Source organism: Salvia hispanica, chromosome 6 (genome assembly GCF_029641045.1).
Source record: "Salvia hispanica isolate PSC_SH4W2 chromosome 6, Shi_PSC_v1, whole genome shotgun sequence".
NCBI lineage: Eukaryota > Viridiplantae > Streptophyta > Magnoliopsida > Lamiales > Lamiaceae > Salvia > Salvia hispanica.
This window is the reverse complement of record NC_142697.1, coordinates 19,297,981-19,316,648: the sequence shown is the minus strand read 5'-3', so window position 1 is coordinate 19,316,648 and position 18,668 is coordinate 19,297,981. Positions and strand designations below refer to the sequence as shown.

Sequence of the window (18,668 nt, the reverse complement as noted above, 5' to 3'; positions counted from 1 at the left end):
AACTTTGATCTTCACTAATATATAGATAGGTATGTGATATTATTAACTCACTACTAAATTGCTAATTTCAATTAAATGATAGGAGTTAGATCATTTAATGGCACAAGTTCATATAATCATAAGTATCAATCTCAAAATTTTGAATGATTACAACTATCTCAATTTAAATTATTTTTTCACGCAATATATATCAAATTGAAGATAATTTTATAAGGATTCCAATGAAATCTTACGTGTATATGTTCCTATGTTAAAATTTTAAAAAATAAATCAGAAAATTTCAATTTTTTAACAATTAGTCTAATATCAATATAGATAACATAATATGTCAATATAATACTGCAATGTTAATATTATATTGTGTTGATATATTCAGTATATTTTGTTAATATTTTTAATATACTTACTTTGATATTTTTAATATACTAAATGTGGAGAAATAGTTAATCTTATCTTTTTAATATTAAAATATAAAAAATTAAATTACATATAATAAATTATAGACTACTAGATATCTTAATTCTTAAATTATAGGAGTAGTAGTTAGCGATTAAAGGGTGATGAGGACTCCACTGTATAGATAATTATGAAAAAGTACTAAAATTTTATATTTCAATTTTGAATTAATCAAAATTTAAATAATAATAAATCATATAAAAATAAGAAACAAAGAAGGTAAAATCCCCAATTAGAATGAAATGTAATCAGAAGTAGAGTTGATCGAGAATTGAGATGGATTTTGTGGATATACAGCTGATTGATGAGGCAGAAAAGGGGCAGGTGGAAGGTGAAGATGAAGGAGGAGAAAGTGTGGATGATGAGGTTATTAGGGTTTTACGAGAAGCCCTCCACGTTGGTAGGGTGGTCGAAAGAGTTGACCTCTCCGGTCGCCACCTCAAATTTCTCCCTGAGCTCTTTGGCAAGATTCATGCCCTCCTCATTCTCGATCTCTCCCACAATCAACTCAAGGTTTTTTTCCTTTTCTTCGGATCTCAATCGGATTACTTATTCCACTTCTCATCACATTCATTGGAACTCACCTTCAAGTTTCAACCAACCATTTTATTTCTACTGCTCAACTTGTTACTCACTGTGACTCACTAATTCTGATGATTTTCTATGATTAACGTTTGTTTCAATCTAAAAATATATATATCGGTGCTATGTTTGAAATTATATTCTCTTGGTTTACGATCATGAGTTGTATTGTTACCTTCCTACAGTCAGTAGCTCGTATAAACAAGTTCACCTGCAGGATTTGATGAATTAATCAATTGCAACTCTGCTTTACTTTTGACATCATTCTTATGAGATCTCTCGTCCTCTGTTACTGTCTCGACCTAAGTATAAAATTAGCTATCAAACGCTCTATTTTTATTACTCCTATATGATTTAAACCTCGAGGAGTGGTAATGGTATGGTGTATTAATGTGTCTACAAATGTGCTTCTTTGTATTGCACTTGGAGATGCTATTTCCATGATATTTTTGAAATAAATAGTGATTAGTCATTGATGTGGATGAAGCTCGTGCATATAGGTTTTGTAAACGGTTTCAAGGTCCTTTACTGGATAGAATTGTATGTGTTTCAAGTTCTGATGCATGACTTTGTTTCAGATGATTCCCGACTCAATTTCAGGACTACAAAAATTGGAAGAGCTCAATGTGTCATCAAATATTTTGGAAACCTTGCCGGATGCCATTGGACTCTTGGTGAATCTAAAGGTTTTGAATGTTTCTAGCAATAAATTAAAGAAACTCCCTGAAAGCCTCGCTGGTTGCAGGTAACCATTTAATGCTGATGAATTATAGATATACCACTCAAATGCATCATTGTATCTTAGGATATTTTTTCTTCTTGATTAACAGGTCTTTGATTGAGCTGGATGCAGGCTTTAATGACTTGATGTTTTTGCCAAAAAACATCGGTTATGGATTGGTGAATCTTGAAAAACTCTCTGTCCATTTGAACAAGCTAAAAGCTTTTCCAAATTCTCTCTGTGAAATGAAATCATTGAAAAGTTTAGATGCTCATTTCAATTCACTTCATAGTCTACCTCATGCAATTGGTAAACTGACAGAACTTGAGGTCTTGAATGTGAGCAGCAATTTTACTGATTTAGTTGAGGTACCTGATTCAGTTGGTGATCTATTGAATCTTAGAGAACTTGATGTTAGCAACAACCAAATTCGTGTCATTCCCGACACTATTTATCAGCTTGAATATCTAACTAAGCTTAACTTAGATCAAAATCCACTTGTAATTCCTCCAATAGATGTAATGAACAAAGGACTTCAAGCTATCAAGGAATACATGGTGCAGAGACGCCTTGATATTTTGGAAGCTGAGAAAGAACAAAGTTTGTCTGCAAAAAATGAGGCGTCTTCTGAGATGGGATGGATGGAATGGGGCTCATCCATGCTCCAAAACGTTTATTCCGGGGGAAATACTCGAACTGATCCATTTTTGGATCAGCAGTTGTAAGTGGCATCATTATTTCATACATGTATGGTTCTTTTTTTGTGGTTATGCGAAGTTAAAGTTTGTATTGACTATGAGTATATTCTCTCAGTTGTTGGATAAATAATGCTGAATAAGTAACCTATTGTATGCAACTCTTGTTAAATTTGTGGTCTTTAGCTGATATATGAGAGTCCCACCATTCAAATTATGAATTTGTAACAGCATCTATGAATTTGTAATAACCAAAATATTGTTTTTTGATAGCTTGTATTTCAGTTTCTAAACTTTCTTAAGTCATAACAGAATTTATGAATTTGTAATAAACTGAATACTGTCTTTTCATAGCTTGTAGTATTTGAGTTTTGAAACCTTCTTAACAGACTTTATGAAGTTGTATTGAACAGAAGATTATTTTTTGATAGCTTGTAATTTGGGTTTCAAAACCTTCTTAACAGACATTATGAATTTGTAATAACTAGCCAGAATATTGTTTCTTGACATGTATTTGTCATTCTAGATTGAGTTGTCAATAGACAGCAAAAGAAAACCCATCTACAGTATTAGTATTACTTTTCAAACAGAAATTATACTCTATTTATTTTGTTAAGAATATATTAGGTGTCGTTCGGTTGCATGACTCATTATTGTATGATTATCTATTTAAGATAAGTTGTGAGATATTTTAGTTGCAAGAGGATGACTATGACTCATTATCATATGATTATCCAATTAAGATGTGTGATTTAATCTCATAAATCAAATATTAGTATATATTTTCTCATGAGATATAAACTTACTAACCGAATAATTCCTGTGTTATTTATTTTTAGTAGTGTATGCTTTACAAGTCATAATGTATAGCAGATGAATTGAGTGGCCATCTAATAGCCCACCTCATACTTCTTTATTTGCAAATTTTGTATAAAGTCAAAACGATAAACAAGATTGTCCGGCTGCAGACAAAAACAAAGATTGTGAATTATTCAATGTTTCAACCGGTGCGTATGCCGGCCAAAGAAAATAAATATAAAATTAGGCGGCAATGTTTGAGCAAGAGGTAATGGATTCCTGAAAAAGGGAAATGTGATAGCTACACATCACCTAAGTTGCTTCTCCAATGCATTGAAATAGTACATGCACATATCGCCCATCACCATCCACAAACTAATTTAACCCCACCCCTTGAGAATATATTCACTGGCCTCCTATTTTCTTTATTTTGGTAATCTTTAATAAAAAAACAAATATAGATTATTTAAAAGCTCAATTACCGAGGAAATTCAATCATTTCCAATTGAACTTACTTTTTGAAACATAGCCATTTTCTCAATAATTGCCTCAATAAAGTTTCCAATATCTTACACAATAGAAATCAATTTAGGAAAACTCATTGCTAGGATAAAGCTATATGGCCACATTATGGCTGGCCATAATAGGATATTTTGGTCATTATACATTAGAAACAAATAATAAATTAATAAGTCTCTTTAATGTTTATGTGTTTTTACAAAATTACCCTTTACTTTACAAAATTTATTGAGTTAGGAATTCACGTGTGGGGGAATGGGCCTTAGGCGAATGGCTGGAGTTGGAAGTCATAAAGTTAATTTAATCTTTTACTTAACTTTATTTATTTTTAGGCACTTCTATTGTACTACTACCATTTAAAATAAAAATAATTTCTAAATTAATTTAGTATAATATTAATAGTGTAATTCCGTATTTTATCATTTATCAATTGTTATTTAAATATAGTATCTTAATGGATTAATATACTACTACTAAGTATTTATATAGGTGTTTACGGTGTTTAAGTCTGTATATTAGTAATTAGTAGTATGAAAATTATAGTCTAGTAGAGTATATTATTATTATTTAATATTTTAATATATTTTAAATTTTTATTTATATAAATGACTTAGATATTAATAAAAAATTGCTCTTAAATTCAAGAATAATTGAAATTGAAAATTTACATTTGAATCAGTATCAATTGAACCCCCAAATGAGTTGAATAGTCTAATAATATTATTACAATCATGTGAATGATACAACTTAGGTTTTCAAATTATTATAACGATCATTATATTTTTAAAACCACTTGAGTTATAAACTGTACTATGTCTCAATGTATTATAAATAGAGATATTTGCACATATTTTCTATTTGCATCATTGTGTTATATTGTAATGAGCTATGCTTATTCTATCGATTCCAGTTAACGATTATAGATTTTTCCGCTCCCTATTATCAAAGCTAAAATTGAATCTTAATCAGTTCTTACACTAATTTATCAGTTTTCAAAATAACCAAAATCAAGTAGTAATATTCAATCATCAATCCTTAGAATTCAATAATATACTATGGAATAATATGCAATAATCCACACCTAAAAGCTAAGATAAAAATTAGGAATAAATTCAAGATCATATAAAAGTTATAATCGCATGGAAGATTAATTGAGATCTCCAATTGAATTAAAGATCAATCAAAGACTAGCCATCGATTCAACAAAAATTTAAAAATTATATTCCCTTCGTCCCAGCTTAAGTAATTGACTTATTTTCGGCACGTGTTTTAGAAAGTAAAGTAAGAAAGAGAATAATATAGGGGAAAGTCCTCTTCTACATTATTCTCCTTCTTACTTTACTTTCTCTATACTTTAACTATTTGTTATCATTTTTCCAAAATAACAACAACAAAAAAAATCAATCACATGAGCTGGAACAGAGGAAGTACTTTAATTAATTTTCATGTGGAAATACCATTTATCTTTGATTCAATTTTTGTAATTGTAAATATTCAATAGTATATTATAGATTTAGTTGTATATAATATTTTATTATTGAGTTTGTTTATAACAATTAAGATTCATTGCTTTGTAAGAGCTTATTGTATCACTTGTACCAGACAATTCACTTGGTATAATTTACTACTCCCTCCGTCCCGGCTAAGATGACACATTGCTTAGCCGGCACGGGATTTTAGGAGTTATTGGTTAAAGTGTTTAATTAGAGAGAGAGAAGGTGGGTGTAGGTATTAAAGTAGAGAGATGAAGATAGATGGATATTTTAATAGGTGTGAGAAAAAGTGGTTGAGTGTATTAATTGGAGAGAGAAAGTTACCAAAAAAGGAAATGTGTCATCTTAGTTGGGACAAACTAAAAAGGAAAACGTGTCATCTTAAGCGGGACGGAGGGAGTAGTTACTACTACATCCGTCTAATGCTATTAGTATTTTTCTTGGCTTGTCTCAAACTACTTGCACTATTTTTATTTTAATAAAAGTTAATTATGTATTTCCTTATTAAGTGTTCCCTTATTACACTTAAAATACGAATTTAATTTCACCAATTTATTTTAAAGATTTCATTTAATCTCCAACCATCAATTTTATAGTATATACTTTTAATATTGGAACAATCTTTCCTCAAAAAAATTTGAATTAATTTTAGTATAAAATAATTTTATAGTATAATGTCTACATTTATTTTATTTATAAGTTATTTAATTATTAATGTTAAATATAATATAGTTTAAATTATTTCATTTGTAAGTGAATATAAATACATAATGAATTTTAATATCATGAAGATATTTATATTCTAATTTAAAAATAATTATATATTAAAAATTAATAATAATACTGTACTATAAAACATAAATAAAAGTAAAAAGAAAAACCGGAAAGAAATATTACACAAAAGAAACGTTACACATACATGATTAATATTTTCAAAAGTATTTAGTATTGATTGTACTCTATTCCCTATTTATGCACAAGGGTATACTAGTCTTAAAAAAATTAGTACTTTTAAGATGAACTGATTTCAAGTAAATCAGCATTAAATGTACAGATTTTTATTAATATTTTAATTTTATGGCTAGCCACATTATGGCCATTTAGCATCACTCAAATTGCTATGCCCTTTTTCTCTAAACTAGCAAAAGTAGTTATCAACTTACCAAAATAGGAGAGTAGAGTAGAAAGACGAACGAAACTGAAATTTCCTCAAATTTTGATATTGCACTTTTAGATAAAGAACGAACCGGCCTAAAAAATTGGGAATTTTCAAAAATAAAATCGAATAGGAGTACGATCTAGCATAAGAGTAAGGTTGTTACAAATGCAAAATTATACTACTACTAGCATTTCTCTTTCACCACTGTAATTGAGTCATATATTTCCTTTTTACCCTTCTTGAATTATTTCTCTTTTTTTTTTTGGTGAAATGTAATGCGTTTAATCCATTTGACGTTATTCATGCTTCTACTTTATTCTTTTCTAACTATTTATTTATTTTACTTAATTTATTACTATCATTTTAAATTTCATGTAAAAGAACCACCAACTATAGTATAACAGACTAAAGTAGAACTTATCTTAATTACCCATGTATAGTTGATAGGAGTAATAAAAAACTAGAGAATGATTATTGGCGTTCACGATGATGTAGTACATGAACGATTACATGAAACCATAAAATGTACGTGTTCACTTTTGGGGCACACACACGCATACAATAAAATGCATTGGAAGGAGAAATTAGGATAATCTGGAGATATAATTTGATCACATTTGAAAATTTATGTTGGAACTTGAATGTGCAATGGTAAAAAAGCCCAGCTCATGACTTTATCAATTATCACCCCTATTTCTTCTTCTTTTATTGTTTCACTGTTTTTCATGAGTTGCGGATCTAAAAAAATCTAAGTCGATAACTTAAAATAGTTGAATTACAGGATCCATTAGAATATGACAATATGTAAACATCAGACTAACAATTCGGCAAGTTTTTGTTATTTATGATAAATTCAAAGTATTTGGGCAATATATATTTAGTAGGCAGTAACTGTAACGCATTCAGAAAGAGAGTAAAACAGCTGGCCAACCAGCATCACTGCTGCGCTGGCTAATGGAAAAAGAAAAATCTACCTTTTATTTTTTTACTACCCATAAAAAAACATGTTTGTGGACCGTGCATCTAGATATTGGTCACTCAGATAATTCTAGCATTGTGATAAGGAGATAATTGTCAGACAAAATTATTGAATGTCAAAACAGTAATTATCTAACGCTCTATCTTGATTTTGTTGTCAGACCTCTCGTGCTACTGTCGAATTAATTTTAAACTTTGTGTCTATTGATTTTGAACCATGAATGTTTGGTGCCACACTAAAAAATGCTTTTATTGAAGAATTGAACGAGTCCCTAATGGAGCACTCTGAGGTCGTCATGTTTGGTAGAGGCCACTATCAATCATACTCCATTTTAAATATTTTTTCATCAAACAAGAAGACCTGGCTGAAATCCTGGAACAGTTGAAACAACAATAAATTATAAATAGATTGAAAAATAATCACATTCCTAAATAACAGAATCTAAATGGTTTATTTGGGAATAGTGGATATTATTTTTTGGATGCCGGTTTTATTTTATGGGTTAAATTAGGATGCATACAGAATTACATGTCTGACTACTCAATATAAATGAAAATGTACCAACAAGTCTACACACACTATAGTAACCAAAAAAATAACAATACTAATACAGTGAATTTTTTAGAGAGAGAGAGAGAGAGAAGTAGTGATGATGAAAGAGGAGGGGAAGTTGAATGGTAATGGTGCTCCGGCGGCTCACTTTGTGCTGATACATGGGATCGGCGGCGGCGCGTGGTGTTGGTACAAAATGAAGTGCCTTATGGAGAATTGTGGATACAAGGTGACATGCCTTGACCTGAAAGGCGCCGGCATGGACCAAACTGACCCAAACGCCGTCGTTTCGTTTGAAGACTACAATCAGCCACTCCTTGATTTCCTCTCCTCCTTGCACGACCACCAACAGGTGTTTGTCAATTGACACACGTGTCATCATATAAATCAATCATGGATCATGTTTGATGGTGCAGGTGATTTTGGTGGGGCATAGTGCAGGGGGGCTGAGTTTGAGTGATGCTATTCATAGGTATGGAAAGAAGAAGATCAGGCTTGCTATTTTCATTGCTGCTACCATGTTGAAATCAGGCTATCTCACCAACCAAGATCTTAAACACGTAACTACTCCTACTATTTTTTTTATTTACTCCTTTTAATTTCCATATGTATGCATGCTTGGCAGCTACTAGCATTTTAGTACTCGCCAAAAAACCACCATCTCTACACCATATAATATCCCAATAAAAGTAAAAGTGAGTATATGGAGTAGTAATTCTCATTTATATATTACTATATCATTCATTTATTAAAAATGAATGAAGATACTAGTACTAGTTTTTTATAAGATGATATATTTAACTATGGATGAAATGAATATTAGAACGAAGTTTACTTATATAATTGTCTTGATTGTTGGTTTTAAAAAAATGTCTTCAACGTCATAACATGGAAATGCAGTTTTCATTGTTCGACTATTTTATTGCCTCAATAGATCTGGAGTACTAGTAGTCTATGCTAGTATCTTTTTTTTAGTAAAGAGTATTTAATTAGCATTTCGATAGACTAATTGATAGGGTTGTTGAAAATAAAATTAATTTCTCCTCAATGCTACTATTTCCTCTGTAAGATCTTAAAGGGCACTAATAATGATACTAAATGAGAATTGAACAAAGTGGTAGTAATAACAAATTCAATTCCAGTTAATCTTGTTACTGTGAGACGCAATAGATTAAGTGGATTATCCTATTCTTTTACTTTTATCCTTTTGTCTATTTAAAGATGAACCGGTAAGTATGAAATACATATACTATATGTAAAACATCATACTATTATTTTTCAGAAACATTTCCGACGTTCAATCATATTTTAAAGGATAAAAAACTATTTTGATGCATACCGAGTTTGGGCTTATTAATTTGGTATCGGAATTATTGTCAAAGTTTGGTTGTGATTGATATTACCATATCAATTTTATTAAGTTGAAAAGGAATACCAAATTATTTCAAAGTTGGGTTTAAATTGGATGGTTCAAAAGATATGACAACTGTCACAAAATTCAGGTCTTTGTCTGAGTCCAATCCATCCATCGCATATCTTTCGAACCATTGCACATGTTGTGTAACTTTAGCAATCTCAATGGGACCGACCTTCATATCATATAAATGTGATTACATAAATGCTTTATTCCTTTAGCCCTCATCCTACATCCTTATTTCTTGGAATTTTTTAATTTTTTGCATATGATCGAGAATTCGACATAATGTCACCAAATTCTAACATGGAATAGACAATAAAATACATGAGATAGGAACGAGTTTTATTATCTCAAACAAGGGTTCTCATTACCAAGCTAATTAATTCATACTGTATTTTTTTCTATACTGAATTTTCGATCATATCAATCTTTAAAAATGCTCCAAAGCTCGGGATACTTATTTCCTATATTTATTGATGGACCACTTTGGATGAAAACAGATGTCAAGTCAGGGGCATATTGTTTTGATAATTATTTTCATTTAATTCTAGTAATAATTTCTAAGATTGCAGGGAAGCATCAAAAGATGAATGGTTGATTGATTTCCACTAAATTTGAGAATTGTGAAAAGTGGGAAAGCAAAGAATCGTTGAGTCATGTTGATAGTGAAAAAGACTCACTAAAATAAAGTAGGCTTGCAATTTTTCCCCCAAATCTTAATAATTTAGGACTTTTCAAGAATGGACACGTGAATAATTTAAACTTTTAAGTTTAAGGATCGACTAATATATGGGGCAACATAAGCGTGATTATTAAAAATGTAAGACACAGTTGCATTATAGGAGTACTAAAATTTGTTAAAGTTGATTGATGTTTTATTTGGAAATTAGGAATGGTCACATTAGCATAATCTTTATTTTTATGCTGTGCATAAATAACAGGGAGTGCCAGACTTATCAGGATTTGGAGAATTGAATGAAGTATATGATATTGGGTTTGGATTAGGAGCAGATAATCCTCCAACGACAACACTTATTAAAAGGGAATTCCAGCGCAAGATCATTTACAACCTATCCCCTCACGAGGTATGTGTGTTGGCCTAATGGTAGAGTGATTAATTTTGAGGCCAAATGCTAAAGTTGGATTCGAGTCCATAGTGACACGACCTTTAAATTTTTTTATTTAATTATTAAAAAAAGTAAATGCTTCTAATATACTACTACTAGTACTTTTTCATTATGAAAGAAGAGTATGTTTTATTTCAATTTATTTGGATTCAGGATGCGACTTTAGCAGAGATGCTGCTAAGGCCGGGGCCGGTTCAGGCCTTAGTAACGGCTAAATTTCCATTAGCTGAGAAGGATGAAGATGAGGTGCCGAGAATCTACATCAAAACGACGCAGGATAATGTAATAAAAGCAGAGCAACAAGAGGCCATGATCAGCAAATGGCCGCCTCAACATGTGTATGTTTTGGAGAGTGATCACAGCCCTTTCTTCTCTGCTCCCTTCTTGTTGTTTGGCCTCTTAGTCAAGGCTGCTGTTTCCTTTGGATATTGATTCATGCAACCACAACTACTCCATATGTTCATCACAACCACAATATTTATTTTTTAGTATATCTATTAAAATGTGAAGTCTAGAGATGCTTTAATAGTTCAATTGGAGGGAACAAATCCATGCACAATTGGAATCTGTGGATAGTTTTAATTGAACATGAATAAACAGTCTTGTGTGAATAAACAGTCTTGTGTGAAATGTTATCTATCTATTTATGGATGTTTATGTTTATGTTTTTTTTTTCTTTGAGTTACAACTCAAACATCTTCACATTTATGCACATTAGATGATTCAAACTCTCGCCCTACTAATTGGAGGTGAAACGTCTTACCAACTAACCATTTTTTAAGACAATTTGCATTAGTGATATACTCCTAATACGCTTTCCGTCCCACTCAAAATGTCACATTTTTCTTTTTTCGGGATGTCCTATTCAAAATTACATAGTATTTTTAAAATGAAAACACCACTATCTCCATTTTATTATCTCACCACTTAACACATTAAGCTTGCATACAATCTTCTGGCAAAAAAAAATGTTTCACTTTGAAGAGTGTATATAATTTAAGGACAAAAATGTAGTAATATAATGTAACTAATGTTGGCTTACGAGCAAGTCCACAGCAAGATGTCCTTCCTTATCACATTCTCTTTCGTTTACACTATTTATTTAGGGTGGGGATCCTCAGCTATGCATTTTTGCACAGCAGTCCCTGCTGTTACTCACGAACCTATAAAATTACATATTTATTTGATTTATTTTATTAAATTTATTTAATTATTTTATATTCTTGTGAGGAACACCAGAGGCTACGGTCCAAAGATGCAGCAGAGGATTTTCACCCATTTATTTATGAGTCACAAACTTTTTTTTCTTCATCACGCCCTTATATTTAATTTCCTTTATCATTATTCATAAGTCTTCAAATTTTATGACTTCATGCTAATTTGATAATAATTGTGGTATTTATTCATATATCCTAATCCTAATTATATTAATATGTGAAAATTTTAAAAATACATACTATTTTATTAAAATAGTTGAAATTACATAATTGAAACAAAGAAAAACTACTATAATTCTAAAAAACAACTTGAAAGATGCTCGAGACCTTGCATAGATTGTTGGTGCTTGACATTTTTTAGTGTAGTACAAATTTACAAAGTGTTCTCATTGTTTTTCCATTATCTGTTGCACTGCTTGTGTGGTTAATGCATTTTTTCTTTGTCTTGCGGTTTGTCACATTTTGTACAATCGGCTATATTAGCGTTCACAAAAATTCTAGTCCGAAAAAAATGACAATTAAAATTTTTATCAAATAAACAAATAAAATTTTGCCTAAAAAGGTCGAGACACGCGCCTAGCACGCAAGGGCGGTCGCAGAAAATTATTATAGTAAGGCCTATATATTCTAATTTTGTATGAGATAATATATTTCCTATATTTTATTGTTTTGATAGGGACTTTTGCACTTCATTTTACATAAAATACCAATAAAATCATAATGTTAAATAACTAAAATTATAAAAAAATTAACTTGGGAAGGGCTTAAGCCCCTCCCTAATCACATGTGTGTCCGCCCATGCTAGCACGGTTGGCTGGGTCACATGTAAGCAGCATGCCCGTTGTTGTTGTTGTCGTCGTCATGCAACTCTAATCCCCGTCTCTTACCATAACTTTGGTGATATTATCCATGGCAGGAGCTGAGCCTGCTTATAAGAGTATCTCCAATGGCGGCTAGCGGATCGGCTAGCCTATCCGCTAGCCTCCACTGGGACCGGCCAGCGCGATTTCGGCTAGCCGATTGGCTAACACACGCCGATTCACACGACCGGCTAGCCAATCGGCTAGCCTCTATTGTAGCCTCTAAATCAGCTAGCGGTTTTTTTATATTTTTTTAATATTTTTTTTTAGATTTTTAATTAATTATGTAATTTTTTTTGTCTTTTAATTAATTACGTAATTTTTTTTGTATTTTAATTAATTATGTAATTTTTTTGTATTTTAATTAATTATGTAATTTTTTTAGGACGTAGTACTTTTTTTTTAATTTACATAAAATGATTGCATTTTTCCGTATTTGTGTTGTAAACCGTATTTGCGTGAATGTAATTTTATGCACGGTGATAGATTTTTTTTTAAATTATGTATTTTTTTTAGTAATTTTTTTAATTTTAAATAAAATTATCGCATTTTCCCGTACATGTGTCGTAAATTTAATTCCGTAATTTGCGTGATTGTAATTTATTATTTTTTATAATTTGGCTGGCCTATGACTGACCTATTTCTTGTCCTGATGATGTGGCAGGAGGGGTTTCTTGTCCTAATGATGTGGCAGGAGGAGTTTTTGGCTAGGCTATGGCTGGCCTATGGCTGACCTAAAGCCATTGGAGATGCTCTAAGAGGGTGAGACAAATGCCCCTCCTCAAATATTTTAAACTATAGTACTCCCTCCGTGCCATAGTAATAGAGTCATTTTGCCATTTTGGTATGTTCCGTAGTAATAAAGTCATTTCCCTTTTTAGTTAAAGTCAACACATTTTTCCACACCTACTTTAGAGCATCCGCAACGGTGCTCAAAACGCTGTCCGTCCGTTCGTGCCAGCGGCAAGGACGACCTCGTCCGCCGCTGTGAGTTGTCCGTCCGTGCCTGCGGCACGACGCTGCTCTTAGCTAAGAGCACGTCCGTGCCAGCCCTACTTGGCGTCTTCTTATTGGCCAACGGCATAGCCGTTGGCATATTCAATTTTTTTTTTTTAAATTTGAAATTTATTTTAAAAAATATTTTTAAATAAAAAAAAATATTTTCCCACTTCCCCAAAAATTATATCCGTTTTTTATCCACTTTTAATTTATTTTTCAATTTTTTTCCCCAAAATTCACATTTTCATCTATAAATACCCCCACTTCAACACAAAAAAAAAAATCACATTCTCATCTATTCTATCATCTACATTCTCTCATCTTTTTTCTCATATTCTCTCATCTAAATTCCCACCACACTACACAATGTCCGGCTCCAGCGATCATCCCTTCAGCAATCGCGGTTGGAACCACGATTGGTTCGACTCCGACTCATTCCCTAGTCCGAAAATGCAATTTACGGCCCCTCCTCAAACCCAAGGTTCACAAGCTCCGGGTGGCTACCGTCCTTACCCGGTGCACGACCAAAATGCCTCCGGATTCGGGTGGGCACCCGAACCCGGATCGGGGGAGCAGCAGCTCTACTCATACTCCTACTTCTATTCCTACTCCTACTCATCCTGTTCGTGGCACCTGCACCCCGTACACTCCGGGTGAGATGATGGCGATGTTCAAAGCCTACTTGGCAGTCCGATGATCCGGAGACTGACACGAACCAAACCGGAGAAACGTATTGGTAGCGCATTACTCGTCTTTACAATGAAACCCGGCCGGGGGGAACCATCTATCGCAATGATAGTATGGTGCGCAATTGCCTCTTCAGATGCAACGAGACAATCGGTAAGTTCCAGGGGTATTACCTCCAGGAAGAGCGGTCGGCGGGGAGCGGCACGAGCGAGCTCGACATCATCACTGCCGCCTTGGCGACCTACCAACGCATGGAGTTCAAAGCGTTCAAGTACCTCGATTGTTGGCAGGAGGGGCGCCTACATCTGAAGTATAAGGGCGGCGTAGTAGCATCCTCCTCCAGCTCCTCCAGCAAATGGTCGAGGTCGGTAGCCCTATCCGACGGCGCCTCCGATGATGTGGCTACCCAGCTTGTCGCGTCTCGACTCCATCTGCCCCGCCCCCGCCCCCGCTCCCTTTGTGCCTCCTCCACCCCCGAACAACACGTTGTGGACCCTCTTGGGTCAACTCTATTTGAATGATACGTCTAAGACGACTCCGGATCAACTTGCAACACATGAGCAAATGATCCAGAGTCTCAAGAGGCAATTGGGGATAGATGACTAGTCTTCCACGTGTGTAATTTTTAATTTGTAGGATTTTAATTATGTGTTTTTTTATTTTCTAGGATTTTAATTATGTATTTTTATTTTTTAAGATTTTAATTATGTAATTTTTATTTTTTTAGGATTTTAATTATATAATTTTAAAATTTTAATGCATTTTAATATTGTTGAAATGTTTTTATTTAAATTGAATAATAGAATGGTGGGATCCTTGAGCTTTTCCTTAGCTAAGAGTACGAATGTGGGTGTTGTGCTCTTAGCTAAGGACAAAGAGTAAAAGTGGGTCCGGGTCCACTTTCGTCTAAGAGCACAGATGAGGATGCTCTTACACTCTCTTACTTTTCTCTCTCTTCATCTCTCTACCTTTTTCATTTTCCACTTTATTCTCACTTTACTTAACTCATTTAACACAATTTTTCTTAATTTCCGTGCCGAAAAGAAACGCTTCCATTACTATGGAATGGAGGGAGTACTATTCTATTGTCCAATTTTGAAAAAAATTTAAAGTTCCTTATATTTGTCTATTCTCTAATACTTAAATTTTTTGCACATATAATTTTACCCCCTTTCATTTATAATCCTAGCTCCGCCCTTAGCCCATGGTAGGAGGCTAGGAGCTGATAATTGTGATAGTTTTATGACTTCATTCTAGTGGATAATTATGGACTTCTCTTTGCGGAAATGAATTATTAGTTCACATTTGGGTATTTTCATGTGTTTCTTAGTTTTTGGATTGTTGTCATGTCATATTCAATCTAATTTTAGAGTTTCAAATCTTTCATATGTGAAGATGTATGGTATTGTGTCCTTTATACCTAAATTTCAGAAAATAGAGGGCCATTTGTCCAAATTGAAATACAAGAAGAAGAGACGATATAAGTAAAAATGGAATGGTGTACAACTTTTTGTCGATAGCTTTTAAATTTTAAATCCATAACGTTAAAGGCGGGAAACATGGGCCCGTTGGGGGATGGAGTCATTGTCACTTTGTGATGCCATGTGAGCTGTGTCCCATTCATATTTTACCTCTCATCATTTTCTCCTTGTTTTTGTTTTGCTTCAATTCAACTTCCAACTCTTTCCCTCCTTTACCTCCCCCTAAAATTCTACTCAAATCTCAGGTTTTCTCCATTCATTTTACAAGTGAGTTTCGACGCCACACCATTTTCTCCTGCTTTTCTTCACTCAACTGTGTTTCCTCGGTAATTGACTCAACCCTATTCATGAATGTTTGTGAAATTCTGCCTTTTGCACAACTTACGGCACTTACTTGCTGTGCGATTGTGAATTATTTTGTTCATTTGATTCGGAATTTCTTCATATTGTGTTAGGATCTTGTTGCTGTGGTGTTCTATTAACTAGATTAGTAATTCGTAGAAAGAATTATCTATGCCATAATTCAATAGAGTTAATGTAAACTTCAATTTACTAAAGTTGTATGAATCGTGAAGTTATTGAACAGTGTATGAGTTTTGCAATTTGAATTAGCTGAAGATGATTGAGTTTGAAGGCTGAAATAGCTGAGTAATGGTGGGAGAGGATATTCTGAGCTATTGTTGTTATTATACTATCCCCCTTCGGATGTGTTTTTGAATCCTCAATGGATAGGCTACCTTTTTTTCATAAACTTATTGTTATTAGTATCTTGCTTCCTAAAATTTCTTGGTATTCATGAATTTAGAGAAGATAGTGCTCTTAGAACTGTTGCTTTTCAGTTACCAACTGTTTATGTTTTTAAAAGCAGGATAAAAAATGGAGAATGAAGTGAAGTCACCATCATCAATTCGTGTGGAGAATCATGAATGGCTAGCTGAGAATATTAAGGGTAAGATCTAAACTCTGTATGCAGATCTATGCTCATCATGTTCCTAAACATAATGGAATCCTTGAATATCATACTAGGTTTGGATCAGGCTGTCAACGAAATGCAACTTTTGGTTGAGAACCATGCGAATTTTTCTGAGGTCAAGCTTGGAGATGATCAGCTCTTGCAGCCTGAATTAATTGCTTGTGTCAAGGACATCTCCCACAGGCACCACGTGCTTGCTCACCACTACAATGAAATGATGAATTACAAGATAAGTAGCCGATTAAACCATCCTTTTTTAACACCAGACAAGAAACTGGGCATGCAAAACATCGCATCCCAAGTTGTTGGTTCAGATTCATCTTTGAGTTCCGGCGGTGGAATTTCGGACACAACTCCAGTTGAAGGCTCTGATTCTTCACTGCTGTCATCAGATTCTGATTCCGAATCATATAACTCGTCTCCTGTTGCCAAAATGCTGAAACATGAATTTGTGAATGGGGGAACTGAGATTTCAGAAATGGGAGGAATGGTGATGAGGCTTTCTGACTGTGAGAAAGAACTGAAGGCTTCGAAAGAAAAACTTTTTTCTGCAGAAGGAGAAATTGCCAAACTGAGGAGCGAGTTGCTGAAAAATGAAGCATACATTGCTAAAATGGGCAGCATGGAAGCTCAACTTGCGTCAGCAGAGAATCAGCTTAAGTTGCAGGAGGCTGATTTGGACAAGGAGAACAAAAGGTCTCTGATGCTCCAAAACCAGATTGTTGATTTGGAAACCAAACTTGAGTTGGAGAAAGGACAAGTTGAGGAGCTGCAGGAGAGTGTGAAAAAGCACACAGCAAAGCTGTCTGATTGTGATCTTGTGATACAGAAGCTCAATTCTGACCTCCAGGATGCTTCAGGGATTTTTGCTCTGGAGAAATGGCAGCTCGAATCCTCCGTTTCTGAGTTATCTGAACGTCTGACTTTCCATGAGGGAAGATCCAATGAGCTGCAGAAGCAATGTGAATCACTTGAAGCTGAGAGAATTGAGATTGTAGAAAAGCATGAAGCTCTGCAAAAGAGCTTGCAAGATAATCTTGAGTCAGTGAAGATAGAGCTAACCAAGAAAAACTCAGTGGTGGACACTTTGAGTAAGAATCTTGATGAGCTGAACCTAAATTATGGCATTCTGATGGCGGAGAAAGATGGAGTCGATGCAAAGTTGCAGAAACTCAACACTGATATAAGTGCCCGCGATGATCAAATCCAGCGTTTGGACTGCATTCTGGCTGAATTGAAATGCAAAGAAGAGCATCTACGTGCAGAGGCTGATACTGCTAACAAGCGAATATCTGAACAGAAGTCAAGAATTGTTGAGTTAGAGAAGGAGATTGGAATGCAGACAGTACTGATCTCTGAAACGGCTGAGGGAAAAAGAGAGGCTATAAGGCAGCTGTGCTTTTCAATCGATCATTTCAGAAGCGCATATGAAGAAGTGTGTGAGGAATATGCAATTCGCAGGCAGCCTGCAGCTATGGCGCTGTAGTTCTTGTTTCCTTGGGGTGTTCTTTCCGATAGTTATATGAGCCGGTGGTGCAATATGCTTATTGCTTTTTCATGTTATGTTGCAGCATGTTTCTGAATCAATGTCGAGAGTGAAGTAGAAACTATAATCTTGTGTAAAATAGCTGATGCATTTTTCTGTTTGTTAAGCTTATTTATGCACATCTATGATTTTATTCGATTTCTGATGCCTTCTCACTTTTCTGGTTTTATATACTTAGTCCATCCCCAATGAGATAAAACAATAGGATGTCAGCTCAGCTGCAGTCACCTGAACAACCAGAGAGTTTGAGCTTCAGAAACTAGTTTGTGTTTAGTGTTGTCATGTTAGTTGACATCAAACAAGGGTGTTATGATTTTGTGACTTTAGTGTTTGGCTCTTGAAGCCACATCTAGAATAATCAAACAGATAATACTAGTGTTTACCATTGTTTTAACTAAAAAAAGACA

The 18,668-nt window shown here is 33.8% G+C and overlaps 3 protein-coding genes across 3 annotated transcripts; all 3 read left to right on the top strand.

The window, feature by feature from the left end:
• The first annotated feature begins 683 nt into the window (after nt 1-683).
• On the top strand, nt 684-2,615 carry LOC125205802 (plant intracellular Ras-group-related LRR protein 3-like). The gene is made up of 3 exons (XM_048104934.2): nt 684-969; nt 1,617-1,783; nt 1,869-2,615. Exons 1-3 carry the CDS (start codon nt 733-735, stop codon nt 2,482-2,484), a joined length of 1,020 nt encoding a protein of 339 aa, XP_047960891.2. The 5' UTR covers nt 684-732; the 3' UTR covers nt 2,485-2,615.
• Nucleotides 2,616-7,971: 5,356 nt separating this feature from the next.
• MES17 (methyl esterase 17) lies at nt 7,972-11,149 on the top strand. The gene is made up of 4 exons (XM_048104936.2): nt 7,972-8,306; nt 8,371-8,514; nt 10,313-10,456; nt 10,652-11,149. The coding sequence occupies exons 1-4, from the start codon at nt 8,052-8,054 to the stop codon at nt 10,928-10,930; spliced, it is 822 nt and encodes a 273-aa protein (XP_047960893.1). The 5' UTR covers nt 7,972-8,051; the 3' UTR covers nt 10,931-11,149.
• A 4,763-nt stretch (nt 11,150-15,912) lies between these two features.
• Nucleotides 15,913-18,399, top strand: LOC125203778 (protein NETWORKED 4A-like). Its single transcript, XM_048102220.2, has 3 exons — nt 15,913-16,068; nt 16,611-16,691; nt 16,769-18,399. Exons 2-3 carry the CDS (start codon nt 16,619-16,621, stop codon nt 18,199-18,201), a joined length of 1,506 nt encoding a protein of 501 aa, XP_047958177.1. The 5' UTR covers nt 15,913-16,068; nt 16,611-16,618; the 3' UTR covers nt 18,202-18,399.
• The last annotated feature ends 269 nt before the right edge of the window (nt 18,400-18,668 follow it).

Coding starts and splice junctions, on each gene's coding strand:
- LOC125205802 (XM_048104934.2), top strand. CDS start 733: ATGGATTTTGTGGATATACAGCTGATTGATGAGGCAGAAAAGGGGCAG. Junction 970..1,616: donor TCTCCCACAATCAACTCAAG/GTTTTTTTCCTT, acceptor ACTTTGTTTCAG/ATGATTCCCGACTCAATTTC. Junction 1,784..1,868: donor GAAAGCCTCGCTGGTTGCAG/GTAACCATTTAA, acceptor CTTGATTAACAG/GTCTTTGATTGAGCTGGATG.
- MES17 (XM_048104936.2), top strand. CDS start 8,052: ATGATGAAAGAGGAGGGGAAGTTGAATGGTAATGGTGCTCCGGCGGCT. Junction 8,515..10,312: donor CCAACCAAGATCTTAAACAC/GTAACTACTCCT, acceptor CATAAATAACAG/GGAGTGCCAGACTTATCAGG. Junction 10,457..10,651: donor ACAACCTATCCCCTCACGAG/GTATGTGTGTTG, acceptor ATTTGGATTCAG/GATGCGACTTTAGCAGAGAT.
- LOC125203778 (XM_048102220.2), top strand. CDS start 16,619: ATGGAGAATGAAGTGAAGTCACCATCATCAATTCGTGTGGAGAATCAT. Junction 16,692..16,768: donor GCTAGCTGAGAATATTAAGG/GTAAGATCTAAA, acceptor ATATCATACTAG/GTTTGGATCAGGCTGTCAAC.